Source organism: Micromys minutus, assembly GCF_963924665.1.
Source record: "Micromys minutus genome assembly, chromosome: 17".
Classification (NCBI taxonomy): Eukaryota; Metazoa; Chordata; class Mammalia; order Rodentia; family Muridae; genus Micromys; species Micromys minutus.
Genome location: NC_137952.1, coordinates 1,841,928 through 1,862,049, shown reverse-complemented (window position 1 = coordinate 1,862,049; position 20,122 = coordinate 1,841,928). Strand labels below are relative to the sequence as shown.

The 20,122-nt window shown below is 40.6% G+C and overlaps 1 protein-coding gene across 4 annotated transcripts in view; it reads right to left on the bottom strand.

Annotated features, from left to right (window-relative positions):
* Window positions 1-20,122, bottom strand: part of AMBRA1 (autophagy and beclin 1 regulator 1) — a 181,781-nt gene that overhangs the window by 140,326 nt on the left and 21,333 nt on the right. For 2 of the 4 annotated variants that reach the window (XM_080931695.1, XM_080931696.1), the window contains exons 2-8: window positions 10,691-10,944; window positions 10,262-10,320; window positions 9,612-9,795; window positions 8,458-8,630; window positions 6,774-6,840; window positions 5,321-5,467; window positions 4,011-5,047 (exon numbers count right to left, since the gene is read on the bottom strand). In XM_080931695.1, coding sequence (XP_080787821.1) covers window positions 4,011-5,047; window positions 5,321-5,467; window positions 6,774-6,840; window positions 8,458-8,630; window positions 9,612-9,795; window positions 10,262-10,320; window positions 10,691-10,825 — 1,802 coding nt within the window. In that variant the 5' untranslated portion in view covers window positions 10,826-10,944. Of the gene's footprint in view, window positions 1-4,010; window positions 5,468-6,773; window positions 6,841-8,457; window positions 8,631-9,611; window positions 9,796-10,261; window positions 10,321-10,690; window positions 10,945-20,122 lie in introns of all 4 variants that reach the window. The other 2 variants (XM_080931693.1, XM_080931694.1) reach the window with 1 other exon arrangement.

The following is a 20,122-nucleotide window of genomic DNA, read 5'->3' as shown; positions in this document are numbered from 1 at the left end:
AATTGTCCTCTGACTTTCATGTGTGCTATGGCCCATATGCGACCCACCCTTCACATATACGCCACAAATAAATAAGTGTAATAAAAAATATTAAGCCGGGCATTGTAGCAAATACCTATGTTTAAGAGCCTAGGTTTCAAAGCAAGCCCATGGCCCAAAATGTCAAGATGGCTCAATGGGTGAAACCACTTTTTGTAGCTGGAGTTCAATCCCTGGAACTCACAGGAAGGTGGAAAGAAAATGACCTCCATAGAGTTCTCCTCTGACCTCCACACTGCACTGTGACAATACAAGTGCAACACTTTAATTGTTTTAATTATATTAATATTTTATGGGTGCAAAATAGTAGTTACTAGTCATATCCATCTACTTATATTTAAAGTAATAAAAATTAAAATTAGTTTCTCAGATATTAATACCTACATTTAAGTTACTCAGTGGTCATTATGTACTCATGGTTGCGAGCACAGATACAGAACATTTTCATTAACACAGAAAGTTTCACTGAATAGCCTTGTTTCTAGAAACCATGAAGTATTTATAGACAAAAATGCACACTATGTGGGTGGGGGTGGTGAACAGTGATACAGATGGAAGAAGGGAAAGCAAAACAAAACACAAAGGCACCTAGCTAATGACTGATGGTCTTTTCATGTAAAGTGATAGGTACACAGGAATTACTATTCTTTTCGTTTTTATGGTGGAAGAATTCCACGATTAAAATTTCACGTGAGGGGGCTGGAGAGATAGTTCAGCTGTTAAGAGCACTGACTGCTCTTCCAGAGGGCCTGAGTTCAATTTCCAGCAACCACATGGTGGCTCACAGCCATCTGTAATGGGATCCGATGCCTGTGCTAGTGAATCTGAAGGGAGCAACAGTGTACTCACATACATTAAATAAATAAATGTTTAAAAAGTAAAAAAATTAAATGAGAAAAATAAATAGAAGAATTTCACTTAAAACTAAGGTTATCGGAGCAGTGAGATTCTATCTCCAAAACAATATTAACCAAAAAAAATTTACATTTATAAATGAAATAAATAAATGAGTAAATTAAAAACAAAAACATAAACTAAAGTTCATCTGGCTGGAGATGGCTCACTGGCTCAAAGGTACTTTTAATGCCCTGGGCCCTACGAGGCAGAAGTTATCCTCTGCCTCTGACTTCCACATGAGAACACACACCTTTATGCACCACATACATGTCAATGAACACAAAAATAAATAAAGTGAGAGGAGCTGGAAAGGTGGCTTAGCAATTAAGAGCACATGCTTTTGTCAAGGACTCCTAGCATCTCACAACTATCTGTAACTCCAGTTCCAGGTGATCTAATGTTCTCTTCTGGTACCCACAGGCACCAGGCACACACACAGTATACATACACACATGCAGGCCAAACAGATATAATTAAATAATCTAAAATAACAGTACAAGGATTATCATAAAGAATACATGAGCTGATAGCTGGCCAAAGCCTTAGTAATGCAGACCTGAGTTTAAATCTTCACTCTGACTTTTTGTTTTCTGGGTTTTTTTGTTTGTTTGTTTGTTTGTGATGTAGGTACATCTCATATGCATGTGATACATGTGTCCGCACCCAGAAGCCAGATGAGCACACCCCAAGCCCTGCCCTACGGCTTTCTTAGTCCTTTCAAACAGGACTCACTGGACCAAGAACTCATGGTTGGTTCAACTCGGTTGGTCAGTAAGCCCCCTAAAATCATAATGAGGTTAGTGGCATTTGGTGCCATATGTAGTTTTTTATATGAGTCCTCACACTCATATATGTGTTCTTAGCCACTGAGCCACCTCCCAAGCTCCTGTCCTCATGTACCTTTAAAAGAAATTCTGACTGCTCTTTCCTAACTTCAAAATTTGAAATTTAAGCCTATATTGCACGGAGCTGTTGTAGAAATCAGAAATTATGTCACGCAGCATGTCCTATCCCCTGCTTTCAATCACCTCATAGCGAGAGTATGACACATTACATTGTGAGCCCACATTAACTGGCATCTCTAATGCGCTGTATACAGGGTTTATTTTCAGCCATTTGGGCATTACTCAGGACACCACATGAGAAGTACTGTTAAAGATGAACAAATGCTGACTGAAGGCTCAGTTATTTTAGAGGCACAAAATGATAAGCTTCTAATGTCAGTATTTGCAGAAAGCCCTCTCCTGACTGCCTTTAACAAATTCTGAGTGCCACGACATGCCAGGCACGGTGCTGGATACCTTCTTGCTTTTCAAGAATAGAGTCCCAGGCTCCTGATATGAGCCCTTAAGCAAAGGTAAATATTCCAAGCAAGGAATCCAGAGCTGTTCCCAAGAACTGGCCTCATCCACACAGGAAGAGAAACAATCTTATTACAGTGTCTATTTCTGATGTCCAGTCCACTATTCAGCATACATTATGTATTTTCTCCTTGAGAATATGCTATTACCCTTTGCCAAGTCTTACCAACATTTCATTACTGAACATTACAACTTTTGGGGGTAATAGCCCCCTTTTTATTAAACTAAGTATTAAACTAATTTTGTGTTGTTTTTGCTTAGACTCCATTTTAGCACCAGTAGTGCACAAATGAGCACCAGACTGGAGATGGTGAGAAGGCTAAGCATGGTACAAGTGCTTGCCACCATATCTGAGGACCTGATGACCTCAGGATCTCTACAAGGCAGAAGAAGATAGTCAACTCCTGAAAACTGCCCTCTGACCTCTATACATGTGTCATGGCACACATACTACCCCAATATACACAATAAATATAGATGTGATATTTTTAAAAGTAGTACCAATCATCTACACTTGTGATAGATTTCATGTAAATACGTCTTGCCTCCATAGCACACTCCAATGGGCACAGTGCCTAGCACAGTGCTGGAAAAGCTATAACCATTCCACTAGTGTTTATTGACTAAAGCATCCTCCAAAAATAACAAGTACATGATGTGCACAATCTATATTCCCACACTAGCTTATGTCAGAAAAACTTCAGTTGCTTCAGCACAGAATATAATATAGAGCAATATGCTGTCTGGCTCCAATACTCTGAGATTGGTGATTATGCTAGATCTGACCTTAACATAATCACAGAAAGAAGCCCCTAATAAATCAAGAACGAGTGCACATAGTCATTCACAGAACATGTGGTGGGTAGTTTATTACTCCTACTCTGTTTCTCTTATGAGAGTTGTCTCGGATGCCAATCCATGTGTGGAGAGGCCTTACTTCCTTGAATTCTTTTCTCCTATCCCAAGATAATGGACCTTCATCTGGAAGGTCCATTCAGAGAATTTTGGGTGTGGAAATATATTTATAAGGCTTTGAATTTAATATCCACTACCATCAAAACTAACCAACCAATCAAACAAACAAAAACCCTAAATGAGCAGCCCAGATACTGTCCAAAATCATAGGTGTAATAAATTAAAAAACAAAACATTTTTCCTTGATGTGTGTGTGTATATATATATTCATACATGGAATTCTTCAGCTATTTACTGAACTGGAGTTGTTCAAAACAATATATTCAAAGAATAACTAGCACAAAATGCTACACAAACATATCTCTTTCTGCACTCTAGGTCTTTTTTAAAATTCTCATTATAAACTGACCTTTGGAACATACTCTTATCTCAACACCTAGTCCTATATCTATGATATTTCAATGTCAAAAGGTGAGGCCAAGAAATATTAGATAATATATAATCAATGATTATATCTCCTCATGCCTCTCTAACCCAATCAACATTTCCCTTTCAAAACTAAAACTAGAGCTTTGGGCTTAGACAAAAATAAACTACACAACATTAAACTCACACCACTAGGCCTGATGCTATCTACCCCTGCCACCAAAGTAAGATTTCCCAAGATAATGCAAGATCAGAACCAGATGCATGGGTCCCAGACACTTTATATAAAGCCACAACACCACTAAGACTGCAGGATGATGGGTATTAAGGGGAAGAGGCAGGGAGATAGAACACAGGACAGCAGCTGCTTACCTCCTGAGGGAGTCTTCTTCAGAGCTTTCTTCAGGCATGTCTTGATGTAAGGCCTCCTGTGATACACTCCCAGATCTGCTGGACTGGGTATATACTCGTTCCCAATGGCCTGTCTCCTGGTTAAAGGCCACCCCCACAGTCCTCTCCTCTTGTGAATTAGCAGAGCTGTTCAACTCCAGCCTGCTGGAGCTAGGTATTTGGCCCTCAGTCCGCTCAAGAGGTGGTAGCTGGTTGCCACTCGGTGGCATGCCCTCAAAGGTAGTGGAGACGTGCCAGGAAGAGCTAGCCTCACCAGATGAGTAGTTAGGTGTGGTTCTTTCCCAACGAAGGGTATCGTTGTTGAAGGTTAGAAGATTATGGCAAGCACGGCATCGATTAAGGTGGCCCCGAGACAGGTTGGAGTTGTTCTCACTGCTGTGTGGGGTAGGCTGATGGGAAGGACCTGGTCTCTCAGATTCAATATTATTGTTGAGCATTTCCTGAGCCTGTTGGGTCTGAGGAGTTTCCCCACCCAGGCTCTGATCCAGCTCCTGCAGCCTGTCATACTCCAAAAAGAAGCGTCTCAGGTCACATTGAAGCTCGTGGCGAATGTTGCCCGAGTTGTTTTGGCTGGAACCGTTCCCTCCATCTGACTCAGTTGCCAACCCTGATGATGGAAAACCCCTCCCTTCTGTGGCTGAAGTATACACAGACGCCTGAGAGCCACCTTCCTGTTGTCTCAGTACAGAAAGCAAACTCACTGAGGAGGCACTGGTCCTCGGTGGAGGCATAGATTCTACCTCAGAACGTGAGTTCAGAGTGAGTACTGTCCGGGTCCACTCAGAACCTGTCAGCCCAGGGGCTAGTTCTCTGTGATACCTAGAAGGGTGGCTAGACAAAGGGCCCCCCAAAGAGCGACGGGTAGGACCCAGACTGAGGTTGCGGAGCGTGTTGCCCGCAGTGCTGCTCTGGACTGTACTGAAGGCAGACGGCCGGTTCAGGAGGCCCTGGTCCTGCTGCGTTGATGAAGCCTGCTCCGGGGGATGGAAGGGCTCGGTCTGTACAAAAGAAAAGGAAGGGGTAGTAGCTCTGGCAGAAGCAGGGGGGACACTGTCCTGGTGTGGCAAGAGGGAAGGAACTCGAGTGCCAGCACAGCGGCTGCAAAGGCACAGGATCCCTGGGTGCTGGCAGCACTCAACTGTGTTGGGGTAACTGACCCGCTGTCGGAGTCTGATGTAAGCGGAAGTCCTGGGACGCTCCGTGGAGGGCTGAGGGGGAGGCGGTGGGGGTGAGGGGGTAGCAGAATCTTGTACTGTGCTTTGCTCTCCCACCTGGATGCCAGAGGAACGGGAGGACAGCATGTGCAGGAAATTGTGGAGGAGGGGTGTCCGGCGAACTGGCTGTGATTGCAGGAGGGCACGCTGACGGTAGTGAGATAATTCTGTTCCATCTATAGGGATTTCTGGTTCATCATCACTCTGTAGGAGGAGAGAGTAGAGCACAGCAGTTAGAAAGAACCCCCAAACAAATCAAGAGAAACTAAAATTGACTGATAATCATCCAAGAAGAACCACCTCCATGGATAAGCAAAAATTCTTTCCCCATAAGGTAATAAAAACTGGCTTCAGATTCAAAACCATCATATGGTATTAAATAACTCACTTCCAATTGGCAACATATCTAAATGAATACAGCTGGCAAAACAATTATTTTATAAAAGGCCTCTCTGTAACATAGAAGCAGTAAGGGGAAACAAAATGTCAACCAGCCAGAGGAACACAAGTGGCAAGCATAATGAAGTCAAGTTATTTCCTTCTTATTTTAGGTTTATTTATATTTTATGTCTGAGTGGTTTCCTTGCATATATTTATGTGCACCACTATACATATATGTCTGCTGCCTATGGAGGTCAAAAGAAGGAACAAGATACCATAGAACTGGAGTTAAAAATGGTTGTGAACTCCTGCATGAGTGCTGGGATTCAAACCAGGGTCCTCCACAAAAACATCACATACTCTTAACTGCTGAACCATCTCCAGCTTCTGGCTACTTCTTTCTTTTTAAAATTTATTTTTAGAAGCCAGAGAGATGGCTCAATGGTTAAACACTTGTTGCTTTTGCAGAGGACCTGGGTTTGGTTCCCAGCATCCACATGGTGTTTACAATTGGCTGTAACTCCACTTCCAGGAAATCTAATATCCTCTTCTGGCCTCCATGGTTACTACATAAACACAATACACAGATACACATATTCGGGCAAAATACCCACATGTTTTTTTAAATTATAGCTTGTTTGTTTGTTTATGTATATGTGCGGGTCTCTGTGTGGGTATATGCCACACACATCTAAACACTGGGAACGGGCCAGAAAAGAGCACTGGATTCCTTGGAGCTAGAGTTATGTATGGGCAGATGTATGCAGCCCAAGGGGACTGAAAACGAAACTCAGGTCCTCTTCAATAGAAGGACACTACTTTTAACAGCTGAGTCATTTCTCCAGCTCTGCCAAAGTTTGTTTCTCATGAACTAGTCACAAGGGTTAAAAATTAACTCTCCTGTGAAAACTATGTATGTAACTTTTGATATCATCAGAAACTAATTAAAATCTTGATGGAAAGAATTACTGAAATGTTAAGAACTAAAATATAATCAGAATTACATTATTTTAGTAATAATAAATAAATAATAGGTATATAATTATAAAGAAATAATATGATCAAAATTAGAGTGATAGTTTAGAAAGTACCTCACAGTTCAGCTAGAGTTGGGCTGTTGGACCCTTACCTGCTGATTAGAAGGGTTAACAATAGCTGTAAGTAAGTAGTGTCCAAGTGGATCAAATCGCACCAGACTGAAATACAAAAGAACAAGTCGAGACAAACAAAGGCCATGTTAACTGAGAAATGGAAATGTCAGACTACCCACTTCATACTTTGAAAACTCTGTATTTTCTCCCCTCCATTCTCTTCTGGAGATAGTTTATCTATATAGTCCAGGGAGTCTTCAGACTCACAAATGCTGAATGCTCAGATTCCTGAATGCTGGGGTACCACCACACCTACCTAGTCCTTCAAAAATATTTTAAACGCATTAAAGTAAGGCTTTATGTTGATTCTTAATGAAAAGAAATACACATTAAGAGATTTCACTTTCTTTTTCTTTTTTTGAGACAGGGTCTTACATCCCTCAGGCTAGCTTACAAGTCAACATCTGGTTACAGATGACCTTACACTTGATTCTCCTGCCTTTACCATCCCAGCATTGTCATCACACTCACCGTATGTGGTACCAGGGATCAAACTCTAAGCTTCATTCATGCAAGACAAGTGATCCTATTACCTTGAACTACTTCCTCAGGCCATGGTTTCAGTTTTGAAAAACATCCAGGATTACATCACAGTTAGCAGCTACATTAAATATGTATTTGTTCAACATGTAAGAGCCCATTTAAAGCCACACAGATCCAGGTTTCACTTCATTCAGCTGCTACACTTGGCAAAAAGTACTTACTCTAGTGACAACAAAGTTTCGGTACAAAGTGACATGGCTGGACTCCAGAGAACCAGTCTGTATCCTGCCATAACATGGTCAAAAGCAGCCAAAGAAAACAATGCACCCAGTCTAACTTAGGCAGTGTGCATCTTGTTTTTGTAGTATGGAGAACTGAATCCAAGGCCATATATATAACAGGCAAGAGCTGTACAATCTTACTACATCTCCAGCTACATTGTGGTTTTTGTTTCTGTTTTTAAATACAGTCTCACTATGTAACTGGGGTTATCCTGAAACTCACTATATAGACCATGACTGCCTCAAATTCACAGAGATCCACCTGCCTCTGCTGGATCCACTTACCAGATTTTGGGATTAGGGTGTGGACCACTATATCTAGCTTGGTATTTTGTTTTTAAGACAGAGTCTTGCAAACTAGTCCAGGAAGACGTAGACTCCTTACATAGCCCAGGCTGGCCACAAACTCATGATCCACCTACCATAACAGAATTCTGAGATTACAGATGTGTGCAACCACACCTGCAGCCACCAAGTATGTTTCTGATCTCAAAGGCTAAATAAGTATAATTAGCAAATCTGATACATGTTTATATCTCTATCTTATAATTTCATAAATAAAAATAGCCAATAGTGAGCAACCAGCCACCAAGCTATCAAAAAACTACACATTTATTTTTGAGAGGCTTCCCAAAGGGAAATCCCAAGTGCAGACAGCTTGGAACCTAAGTAAGATTTTACTAAATGACCCTCATCTGCAGAGACTACAAGATGAGGCCATAAACAAAATGAACTGCTTCTGGGCTAATCAGCCGTAATGATAATAACAAATAACCTAAAGAAGACTAATGACTGCCCTAAGGAGAGATAACAACCTGTCTCCTGAAAAAACAGACGTTATAAATGTTCTTTCGTGTCAGTCTGGTGCCTGATACAGTTGACAGAACACAGCACTCACCGAACTCGCTCCATTTCACTAGCTGTTTTCACCACAGCAAAGGGCTCCCGACGACTCCAATCCCAGAAATGGATTTCGTTTGCAGTGGCAATCAGTAGAAGCTGAGCCGTAGGGTGGAAAGCCAAGGAGGCTATGGCATTGTTGCTATCTGTGAACCAGCTTTCACTGCCACCCTGCAAGCGAACAAATCCAAAATATTCTCAGATTACAAACGGCCAACAGAATGGAGAGTCCATGTGAAGAAAATTACATTGAAGAGCTAAATATGACTACTCACACCTATAATCTCAGCACTGGGGAAGCAAAGGCAAGAAGATTGCCATGAATTTGAGGCCAGCCTGAACTATATAGTGCTACCTAGTCTCAAAAAACAAAACAAAGAGGAGAGGGATAAAAAGGGGAAGGGGAGAAATAGAGGGAGAGAAAAAGAGGAGGAGTCTACATGGGATTATACAGTTCAATGGTAAAGCACATACTTCACATGTATCCCTAGTATTTCCACTTGCAGTCAAATCCTTATCAGAGCACAGTGGTACGTCTTTAATCCCAGTACTCAGAAGGCAGAGTTTTGAGGGTAGTCTGGTCTACATAGTCATTTCTAAGCCAACCAGGTATATATAGCAAGACTCTGTCTCTAATTAAACAAATTTCCATTTAGGATAAAATGAGTTCTTATAGGGCTTATTTTAAACATGTCTTTTATAAAATAATGTATATGAACCGTCATCTAGCAGTACCAACAATTTATAGGAAAGTATTACTGTCTTCAAGTCAATTACAAAGTCTCTACTGAGTTCCTGTTGCTGACACCAGTGAACATTCTAGCTTGGTGCAAACAGTACAGGGCAACCCACTAGCCTGTCATCAGGACAAGTCTTGCTGTGACGATCATGAGCAGAGTACTCCAAGACAATGGACGTCCATGCTGAACTCATATTAGAGCCTCCTCCTACACAATCTTAAAATGAGCAAGTGGAAGAAAAGTTTGTTTACTTCATAATGGATAAGTACAACGTAGAGTTTCCAGCCTTTAAGTGAGCAGTGAGTACCTAAGAAAGTGGTAAGTTTCTCAGCCAGAAAAAAAAAATCTAATGGCAAACAAATCTCTGTGTCTGGAATACCAAAGGGGAGGGAACAGCTCAAAAAATACTTACATGTAAATCCCAAATCCTAACTTCCCCATCTAGGCAGCCAGATGCAATAAGGCCTGAGATAGTGGGGTGAAAAGTGACACACCATGGGGTGCGGCGGTGTCCGATCAGAGAGTGAACACACTTGCCAGTCTTAACCTCTGTAATATAGATGTTATGGTTCACATGTGTGGACGCCAAGAGAGTCCTAGGGAACCAAAATGTAGGAATAATTAAGAAACATGTAGGAGGAAATAAATTTTACCAGCTTTAGAAAACAAAAAAGCCCAACATTATTCCCTACACTATTCACTACAAATGAAAGAAATTTAGGTCCCCAAATAACACATACTGCCTTCACTGCTGGTGTCTATCTGCCAGGCAAAGCAATGTCATTAAGAGCCTAGTTAAGTTCTGAGCCTTGCCTTTCACCATTCTCTTTATAATTCTCGGGTTGGTATTATTTGTTTACTTTCTCTCCATTTCATTCATAGATATAGACATAGATTAGATATAGATATAGACATAAAGAGAACTCGTGCATGCATGCATTCATATATTCATCTAGTGCTTCAGAGAATCTTTATAGAGATTAATCTGGATGATCCAGCTAAGTCAAGAGCACAGAAAGCCATGTCATCACAAATCTTAAGCTACTGCTAAATATTAGGTACCTGTCTGGGCTGAAGGCCAGTAAGAAGGTCGAGCGTGGACTATCAGGCAGTTCTACTCTCTGGAAGAAAATAAATAAATAAACAAACAAACAAACATGCACTCTCGCACACGCACACGCACACGCACGCACGGCATAGCATGATTTATAAAGTTGGGCTTACTCTGACTCTAAAGCACAAAAGCCATTCTAGATTAGTATCACAGTGCAAACTAAAAATCTGAAGACAATAACCAAATTATAAATTAAGATAAATCTAAATTCAGGAAGAACATTTCTATTCTTATCTTTTACAATATAAACCAATTTCTTAAACTAGCTATATCAAGTCTCATGGACAAGATATTATATCCCCATTCTCTACCATTAATCTAAAGTGTCATCTTACTGTCATCCCCACAAAGCCTTGGTCCAAACATCGTTTTCTTACCTTGCCCTCCCATTTCATCCATCGAGTCTTATCCTCCACCAGTTCCTGCAGAAGCCGCTGGGCACCCATGGCACGAGTGCCCCGTTCTCGGCCCCAGAGGATTCGTACAGCATTCTTCTCTGGGACAACTTTCATGGTGCTCAGGAGCCACTGTCCCACCAAGGATTAGAACTGAAGGAGCAAGCAATAGCTCCACACACAGAAGTAGCTAAAATGATGCCATTCAGGTCCTTGTCAGCTGTCCTCATGGAAATCTAAGGAGTGAAGAAAATGTCAAATAATGCCTATTCTACACCAGAGAGGCTTCCATTATAAACACAATTCTAGCTCAAAGGAGAAACTGTTCTTCTCATATTTAACATATGTACAAAGGGCTGTGGTGGAAGCTGGTATATGGCTCAGTAGTAGAATGCTTGCCTCATCTCTCTAAAGTCCCTGGCTTTGTCCTTTGCACTGGAAAAAAAAGAAAGTGGGGAGGAAAGAGGTGGGAAGATTAAAAATCCAATGGTTGCTTCTGAGTGGTAGCTTAAGGTAACTTTAAAAAGAAAAAAAGACATAGTTCATATAGTTCAGGCTACCTTCAAACTATGTAGCTTGAACTTCCGACCCTCCTGCCTCCACTTCCCTAGGGCTGGAATTACAAATCTATCATCATGACTAGTCTATGTGGTGCTAGGAACTAAACCCACGGCTTCATCCATGCTAGGCAAGCATTCTACCAATCAAGGTATATATACATATCCCATGAATTGATCATTTTAAGAGGTAGTTTTCTACTTCAGTTTCAAGGAAAGGGTCTATAGAGCCCAAACTGGCCTCAAACTCCTGTTCCTAGTATTTCTACCTGCAAATACTGGTATTTCAGACATAAGGTACTATGCCTGGCTTCTTCTAGCTTTTTTAAATTTCGAAAGTAGTAACTGTCAGAGCGGGTCATTGTTGTGCAAACCTATAATTACAGCACTCTGAGGCAGAGGACAAGATGATCAAAGCTTTGAAGCCAGTTCAGGCTCCATGACAAATTCCAAGACATTGTGAGCTACAGAGCAAGGCTTTGTAGAATGTGGCAAGATAGCCCAGGGGGTAAAGGTATTTGCCACAGAGACCTGAGTTTGATGTGTAAAGGTAGAAGAAAAGAACCAACCACACGAAGCTGTTCTTTGACTTCCATACGTGCACAAAATAAGGCTTTTAAATTAAAATAAAACAAGGGGGAACTAACTGCTGATTATGATAGTCAAACAATAACTGCCTCCTTCTATTTCTCTAAAGGCTGCACTCTACAAAGCACACAACCAGGTGCATAGAAATACAGACATAAGGAAAAATACTTATAGCTTGTGCTGAAGGAGTTTCTTCCTGGAGCATTAAAACGGATGAGGCCAGGAAGACTCCACAGTGAGGCACATCCTAACTTCCTAGAACCATGGTCTGAACACAAAGCTCCGCTTCACTCCTGTGGTGTGACGCTTACCATGCTTTGTTTGCTTTCTGTCTGGGTGCCGGGGCTTGAACTCAGGATCCTGAGTTTGCTTGTCAAGTACTGTGCCACCATGACACTCGCCCAGACTCTCATCACCAACTATTAACCAACAAACTATGTACACAGTGAAAATGTCAACAAGAGACGAAAGCCAACCTCCAAAGCAGGCTACAGTTGAATAATAAGGCAATAATCTCTTTAGTGAATCTGCTCCAGGCTTCCCTTTATGCAAACTAACAAATAGCTGAAATATTTACTTTTTACCAAGAAGGCACAAGAAAAACAGTTCTTATTAGTTCCCCTTAACTAAAACTATAATTCTTTTACCTAGTATAGAGACCTTTGGAAGAAAGGCTCTGAAACTCCTTTGAGCTAACAATAAAACATAAATTACATTGAAACCTTTTATAACCTCACAACAAACAGTAGAAACAGCAATGACAGTCCCATTTCTTTGTGTGTGTCTGGATGTGTCTGTGTGAGTGTGCACCAAGTCACAGGATAACCTGTAGGAGTCAGTTCTCTCTTTACATCATATGGGTTCCAGGAATTACACTTAGGCCTTTAGGCAGCAAGCACCTTTACCCCCTGAGCAACCTCACTGGTCCAGGCTTCCTTTTTAAAAAGTAAAGTAAAAATAAGTATTCCTTTCTGTCTTCCTGTAACTCAAAAGGTAAAACAAAGTACAGATTACAAATGTTCTATGATTCAAAGAACTATGATATAACCTTCAGTTCCTATAGGAATTTAAAAGAGAGAGAAAGAGGGACAGAAAGAAAGAGAAAGAAAGAAAGGAAGAAGGAAGGAAGGAAGGAAGGAAGGAAGGAAGGAAGGAAGGCAGGCAGGCAGGCAGGCAGGCAGGCAGGAAGGAAGAAAGGAAGAAAGGAGTTTCTAAAAATATCACCAATACAACTTAAAAACAAACAAAAAAAAAAAAAAAAAAAAAAAACACACACACACAAATCAACTAATCAAGACTACCAAAATGGCCAGGCAGTGATGTCATATGCCAGTGGATCTTGGAGTTTAGGGCCAGCCTAGTCTTCAGAAGTTCCAGTACAACCAGGGCTATACAGAAACTGTCTTGAAAAACAGAAACAAAACAAAACAAATTACAAATTACAAAAAAAAAAAAAAAAAAAAAAAACACATGTCTATCAATTTCCAGGGACTTAAACTCAAGAGTTCAAACCAGTAACAATCTGACTGACAGGTGGTTAAAATTTAAAGGTACCACAATTGCTTTTCTCTTTTTTCCCTGGGGAAATATATTTACCATTGTTTAAAAGAAAGTGGATCTTTTGTTGGTTTGTTTGAAACAGAGTCTCACTGTGTAGCCCTGATACTTTGGAACTCACTTTGCAGACCAGGCTGCCCTTGAACTCACTGAGATCGGCCTACCTCTCTGTCTCCCAAGTGCTGGGATTAAAGGCAAGCCCCACTACCACATGAGAGGAGACTTTGTTGCATCCCACATAACCCAAAAAAGCCAGATGAAACTAAAGTCAGATAGGCTACTAGCCAGCCTGAGCATTGCAAACAAGGCCTAGCAGGCCTTGTCCTGCTCTCCCATTTTCTCTGCCTTGCTAAAAACCTAGCCAGGGTCTGTTCCCTTATTTGGCCACTTCCTCCTCTGGAGGCTGACAACCAAAGTGCAGTTATTAAAGTATTAAAGTCCAGCAATCAAAAATCTCCTTTGGCTCACCTAATTAACATGCCCAATGACAATTACATCCTAACGCAGGGTTTCTACTTTTACCTTTATAGACCATTTTCCTATGTGTCACATATGTCTCCTATCTAGAGGCAGTCCTTTGTCCCCCTGTAGAACAAATACCCCTTCTCCCCTTTCCTTGTCCCCTTCCCCTTTTCCCTCATCCTCTATCTCCTATGTCTATTCCCTGCCCTTTGTCCATCTGGGGCAAATAAATCTCCTTTGTGCTGAGAATTTGGTCTTGGGTGTCCTGGCTAAGGAGAAAGTCAGTGTTAGGCAGGCTTGATTTTGTTTTGTGTGTGTGTGTGTGTGTGTGTGTGTGTGTGTGTGTGTGTGTGTGTGTGTGTGTGATTTTAAACCATTATACATCTTTTAAAGATTTTATTTATTTATTTTATGTATATGAGTACACGGTAGCTGTCTTCAGGACCTCTTGGAAGAGCAGCCAGTGTTCTTATCTGCCAAGATTCCACCCCATTCACCTAAATATACAAAGCTAATAACCCAAAAAGATAAAGTAAAGGGAGCTAACCTTTACAGATTTTCTTTGGTATCTAATACATAATTATATTTAATTACTCTATGCAAAAAAAAAAAAAAACCTACAGTATGCCACAACACACTAGAAACTCAGAGTTACAGGTTCTTCTTGCAATTTGATCATCTATGCTAATGATTTTATCCCATGTTCTAGTTAAGATTTGTGGAGAAGAGAAAGGGAGGAAAGGAGGAAGGACAGACAGACTTTGGGTAAGTCACTTACTTCTTTGACTCAGGTTCTGCCTTCTCTACTTTATAAGATTAGTATAAGGCTCCAATGAGTAAAGAGCAGTGCAAGTGTTAGAATTCACTGCTGTTACATTATTAGTGAATCTTCCCGAGTTCACTATGATTTCCCTCACTAAACCCATAGGTGCCACAGTTCTTCAAAGTAGCAGATTTCTAAGAAGCATTTCAAAGGCAGTTACTGCACAGCAAAGTAAAACATACTGAGGACAAATAAAATGATATGTGTGCAAAATAACTAAATGCAACTCAAGCTCTAGGGCACTGGTTCTCAACTTTCCTAATGTTGCAGCTCTTTAATACAGTTCCTCATCTGTGGTCACCCCCAGCCATAACATTATTTTGTTGCTACTTCATAACTGTAATTTTTCTACTGTTGTATATCATAATGTAAACATTGGTGTTTTCCAATGGTCTTAGGTGACCCTGTGAAAGGGTCTTTCAACATCCTCACAAAGGAGTCTTTGCCCACAAGTTGTGAAACACTGCTCAAAGAGATCTCCACTGGTATACACACAGACACACACACAAACCTCTCACAGATTCATACAAATAACAACAAAATAATAACCCCTTTTTCTTTTTTAATCTTGGGCAATTACAGCTCAATGGTGCAGTAAATGCGTAGAAGTGATGGGTTGATGTCCAGCACCCACAAAAAGAAAAAGATGAATTTTTAAAATCCTTTAAATAAACCTAAGATTACTTGTATAACTAAAGTTCTCCCAACAATTGGAAAATTAACTACAAAATGTCAAGCCTTTAATTAGAGGCTTAAAAGTGGCCTAGTGCTTTGTAGAAATGGCATGCCAGTACAGTTTCTACACACAAGGCCTTCTATAATTGGAAGCTTTGTTTTCATCAATAGGACCTTACTACAGAACACACTGCAGGATGATTTAAATGACACTGTAGAGAACCAAATCTAAAAAGCTAGCACCAAACCTCTAGTAGCCATACCTTTCTCCAAAATAACTCTTGCCAGTCTTTTATACTAGATTAAACTTAGGAGAAACACAGAATTTTAGGCAACATTCCACACAAATCAGAGATATAAACAAGTAACAAATTTTAAAAGCAAACTCTCCCAGAAGAAGGAAAACTACTATCATGAACTGTGTTTTTACTCTGTGTAGACTACAAAAAGACATTTTAGGATGTGATTGAATCTAGATGGAGAAGTTATATGTACTGTATATTTTTTTTGGCCAAAATGACTAAGCTAGAGACAGTATAGAATATCCACGTATATAGCAGCTGATTAAAACCTAGTTTCCACATTTGGGCGTGTGGGTAGTTCAATGCTATCACTTTCTTGCTCTTCATGAAGTTCTGTGTTCCATACACAGCACTGGAAAACAATGGAGAGGATAGGGAAGCTGGCACAATCTTGTAATCTTGAGGTACTTAGGAAGTAGGATCATAAGAATCAGGAGTTTCAAGATCACCCTCAGCTATGACACTGAGATCAATGAAGTCGAGCTATAACAGCCTGTCTCAGTAATACTAGCCCAGCTCTATTTCTCTACCATCTCCTCCTCAGAGTAGAGCCCGGGCTAGTCTCGCCAGTGTGCAAGTGTGACTGTGCACCATCACACCCTATCCCATCATTTTCTTAGCATACAAAAGTTTCCTGACTTCTCAGAATACTTAACCTCCCCGTACCTCAGTTGCCTGCCTCATTCATAAAACTGTATCAACAAGAGTGTTCATTATAGAGTTATCTGGTTGAAAGATATACCATGTAAAACTGTTTACTACTATATATTTCTAATATTTATGGTAGAGCATTAGCCCCACTTTGTAATGACAAGCATAACAAAATAATTTTAGATCATAAGACCCTGTAAAGCAAATTAACCTTAGAGTCCACAAGCTAGAGAATGGGTTATACAGCAAGTAAGTTCCAGGCTAGCTTAGGCTATAAAGTGAGACTCTGCTTCAAAACAAAATGCACAAACAAGAAATCTCTCAACAGCAAGACATAATGGCAAATGCCTTTGATTCAGCATTTGTGGGGCAGAGGCAGATCTCTGTAAGTTCCAGGACAGCTAGACCTATGGAGTAAGACCCTATTTCAAAAAATCTAAAACAAAATAGGCTTCTGAGTTCCAATTTTAAAAATGTAACTCTTGACTTGAGTTTTTTATGTGTATGGGTGTGTATGTGTGTGTGTGTGTGTGTGTGTGTGTGTGTGTGTGTGTGTGTGTGTGTGTGTGTGTGCGCGCGCGCGCGCGCCTCGAGCGTGTGTACAGATACCAAATTCTTACCCAGCTTGCCCAGAAACTCTGGACATTCTTATCCTTTCTTTAAAGGTCCCTCCCCCAATACAGCTTCTTATAGTCCTCTACAACCCAGCTTTCCTGAACCCTAACTCAAAAAATTATTTTCTGGGCTGGAAGGTGGCTCAGCAGTTAAGAGCACCAACTGCTCTACCAGAGGTCCTAAGTTCAATTCCCAGCAACCACATGATGGCTCACAACCATCTGTAATGGGATCTGGTGTGTCTGAAAACAGCTACAGTGTAAATAAAATAAATAAATAATTTTTAAAAAATATTACTTTCTCCTCCATTTCTCTCCTCTTCTTGAAAGCTACAAATAGGGCTGGAAAGATGGCTCAGAGGTTAAGACTGCTCTTCCAGAGGTCCTGAGTAACCACATAGTGGCTTATAACCATCTATAATGGAATCTTGTGTGTCTGAAGACAGCTACAATTTAATCATATACATAAAATAAATAATTCTGGTGTTTCTGAAAACAGCTATAGTGTACTCATAAATATAATAAGTCAATCTTTAGCTCTAAGATCAAGAATTGACAAATGGGACCTCATGAAATTGCCAAGTTTCTGTAAGGCTAAGGACACTGTCAAGAAAACAAAACAGCAGTCAACAGACTGGGAAAGGATCTTTACCAATCCCACATCTGATAGAGGTATATATCCAATATATACAAAGAACTAAGGAAATTAGACTCCAGAGAATCAAACAATACTATTAAAAAATGAGGCAGAGGCAGAGGCAGAGGCAGAGGCAGAGGCAGAGGCAGAGGCAGAGGCAGAGGCAGAGGCAGAGGGGCAGAGGCATCTTTGAATTCAAAGCCAGCCTGGGCTATACAGAAACCCTGTCTTGAAAAGCAAATCAAAACAAACAAAAAGAACCTGTCACTGGATCATGTTTCGTGAATTTTTAATTCTAACACTCAGGAGAGTAAAGTGGGTAATCTCTGAACTCTGGTCAACATAGGGAGGAGCTCTAGGACTATAACGTGAGACCATGACTCCAAACAAAAAACCTGGCAGTTATGCTGAAACAGTGCAGAGTGCCTGGCACTGTGCAGCCATAAGTTCCATCCCAGGAAGTAGGGAAGGATGGACTTGACACAAACCAAGATTAATGACCACACCTACAATCCAGCACTCATGAGTCTGAAGCAGAATTCTAAATTAAAGGCTAACTTGAGTTACAAAGCTACAGTCACCTCAAAGCAGGTGGGCAGGGTAAAAGCTGGGGATACAGCTCCTCCACAGCAGGTGTGCTTGTCTGTCATGCCCAAGGATTAGATCCCCAGCATTACAAGGAAGGAAAGAAAAGAAAGGTAGAAATGGAGAGGAAGGAGAGAAGACAGTAGGGGGAAAGGGTGGCAGGGGAGAAGAGGGAATATGGTGAAGAAAGAGGAAAGGGAAAAGAGGAACACCCAGTACAAAGGTAGCTAGCCAAATCCAAGAGCCAAACAAAAGATGTAGCAACTTCTCTTTTGTTTTTATCCTACCCTTAGCCAATGAGTTTTCCATATAAATTCGATCTGCATTATATTACAAGTGTTCTAACCACTTTCTGAAGACTCGGACTACACTGTAATCTACCTCAGGTTGTAACTCACAATGATGGCTCTTAATTCTGAAACACAGGAAAGCTTGTGCTCAAAACTGAAAATTGAATGCTATAGATCCAAATTTGCGACTAACGATTTTCCTTACACCCACTTACCTCAGAAAAAATAAAAAAAAAGAAGGGGCTGGAGAGATGGCTCATCAATGACTTCTCTTCCAGAAGTCCTGGGCTCAATTCCCAGCAACTAGGTGGTGGCTCACAACCACCTGTAATGGGATCTGATGCCCTCTTCTGGTGTGTCTGAAGACAGCTACAGTGGACTCACATACATTAAATAGAAGGAAGGAAGGAAGGAAGGAAGGAAGGAAGGAAGGAAGGAAGGAAGGAAGATGAAACTAGGAAGTCTATCCTTAAACACACAAAAATGGTAAGGGATTTTTCTATTTACAAAGAGAAAAAAGTAGCTTCTGATGGAGGAATATTATATATGAAAGGAGACAAAAACAGCGTATCTTCAGACACAGCCTGAGAACAGCTGCCTCAGACAGGCCTAATGTCCTCATCAACAACATTCCTTCCATCCACCAACCATTATCACAGGATAAAGTATGGCCCATTGCAAATCATGAAAGATCCCATCATTCCATCTTCTGCTAACCCATGGAAAGAGTCCAACTTCTTGGAGCACCACACAACATCCAATTCTTAGAAACCCCTGGAGCAATAGTACTGTCAAAAGCCTTGATAACATTAACCCAGTATTCCTTACCAGACCCAGAAAAAACAAATAACAGAACAAAAATCTCGAAAAACTTAAGAAATTTAACAAAGTTCACCAAATAAGAGTAGCCAGAGCAAGATTTGAATTCAGGCTTAGCCTTCAGACAGTATCAGAAGCAAGCGTCCAAGCCTTGGCTGAACGGATACTGAGTTCACTGTTCTTCAATCTTAAGAGTCAGCCCAGGTCAGGTTCTTGCTATACAGAATAGGAAAAGAAAAAAAAAAAATTCCCTTAAGGCTTCAGGAAAAGAAGTCAAAATACGGAGTTCTTAGGCTAAAAGAACCAAATGCTCCTCTACTTTGCCTATCACTTTCTCAGCCAGGCAAAAAGAGGCACTGCATTTTAAAAACCTCTTTTTTTTTTCCTAAGAATTTTATTTTTCCACTCTTACATTTTAAACCTTTGTATAAGTTTTCTGCTACTTCTATAATGAATTGCCACTCACATGACTTAAGCAGCACAAGCGTATAACATGGTTCTGAGCATCTCACTGAGTCTAAACAAAGTGTTAATGGCCTGGTTCTCATTGCCCAACATTTCAAATTATGAATACTTGGGGCAGGCAATCTGGTAAATGCACTTGCTGTCAAAGCCTGATGACCCGAGTCTGACTCTCAGAACCACATGGTAAAAGAGAACTGACTCCCAGAAGTCGTCTGACTTCTGCTCACATAAACATATGAAATCCAAAATAAATAAATGTAATAAAAGAATACTCAAAAAGAAGAAAGATTGCACAAGCCAGTAGCCAATGAATATTTCCTAAGTATTAACACTTTCAAGTATATTCTAGGAATAAAATATATAGAAAAATGGGGGAGTGGTCACTCACA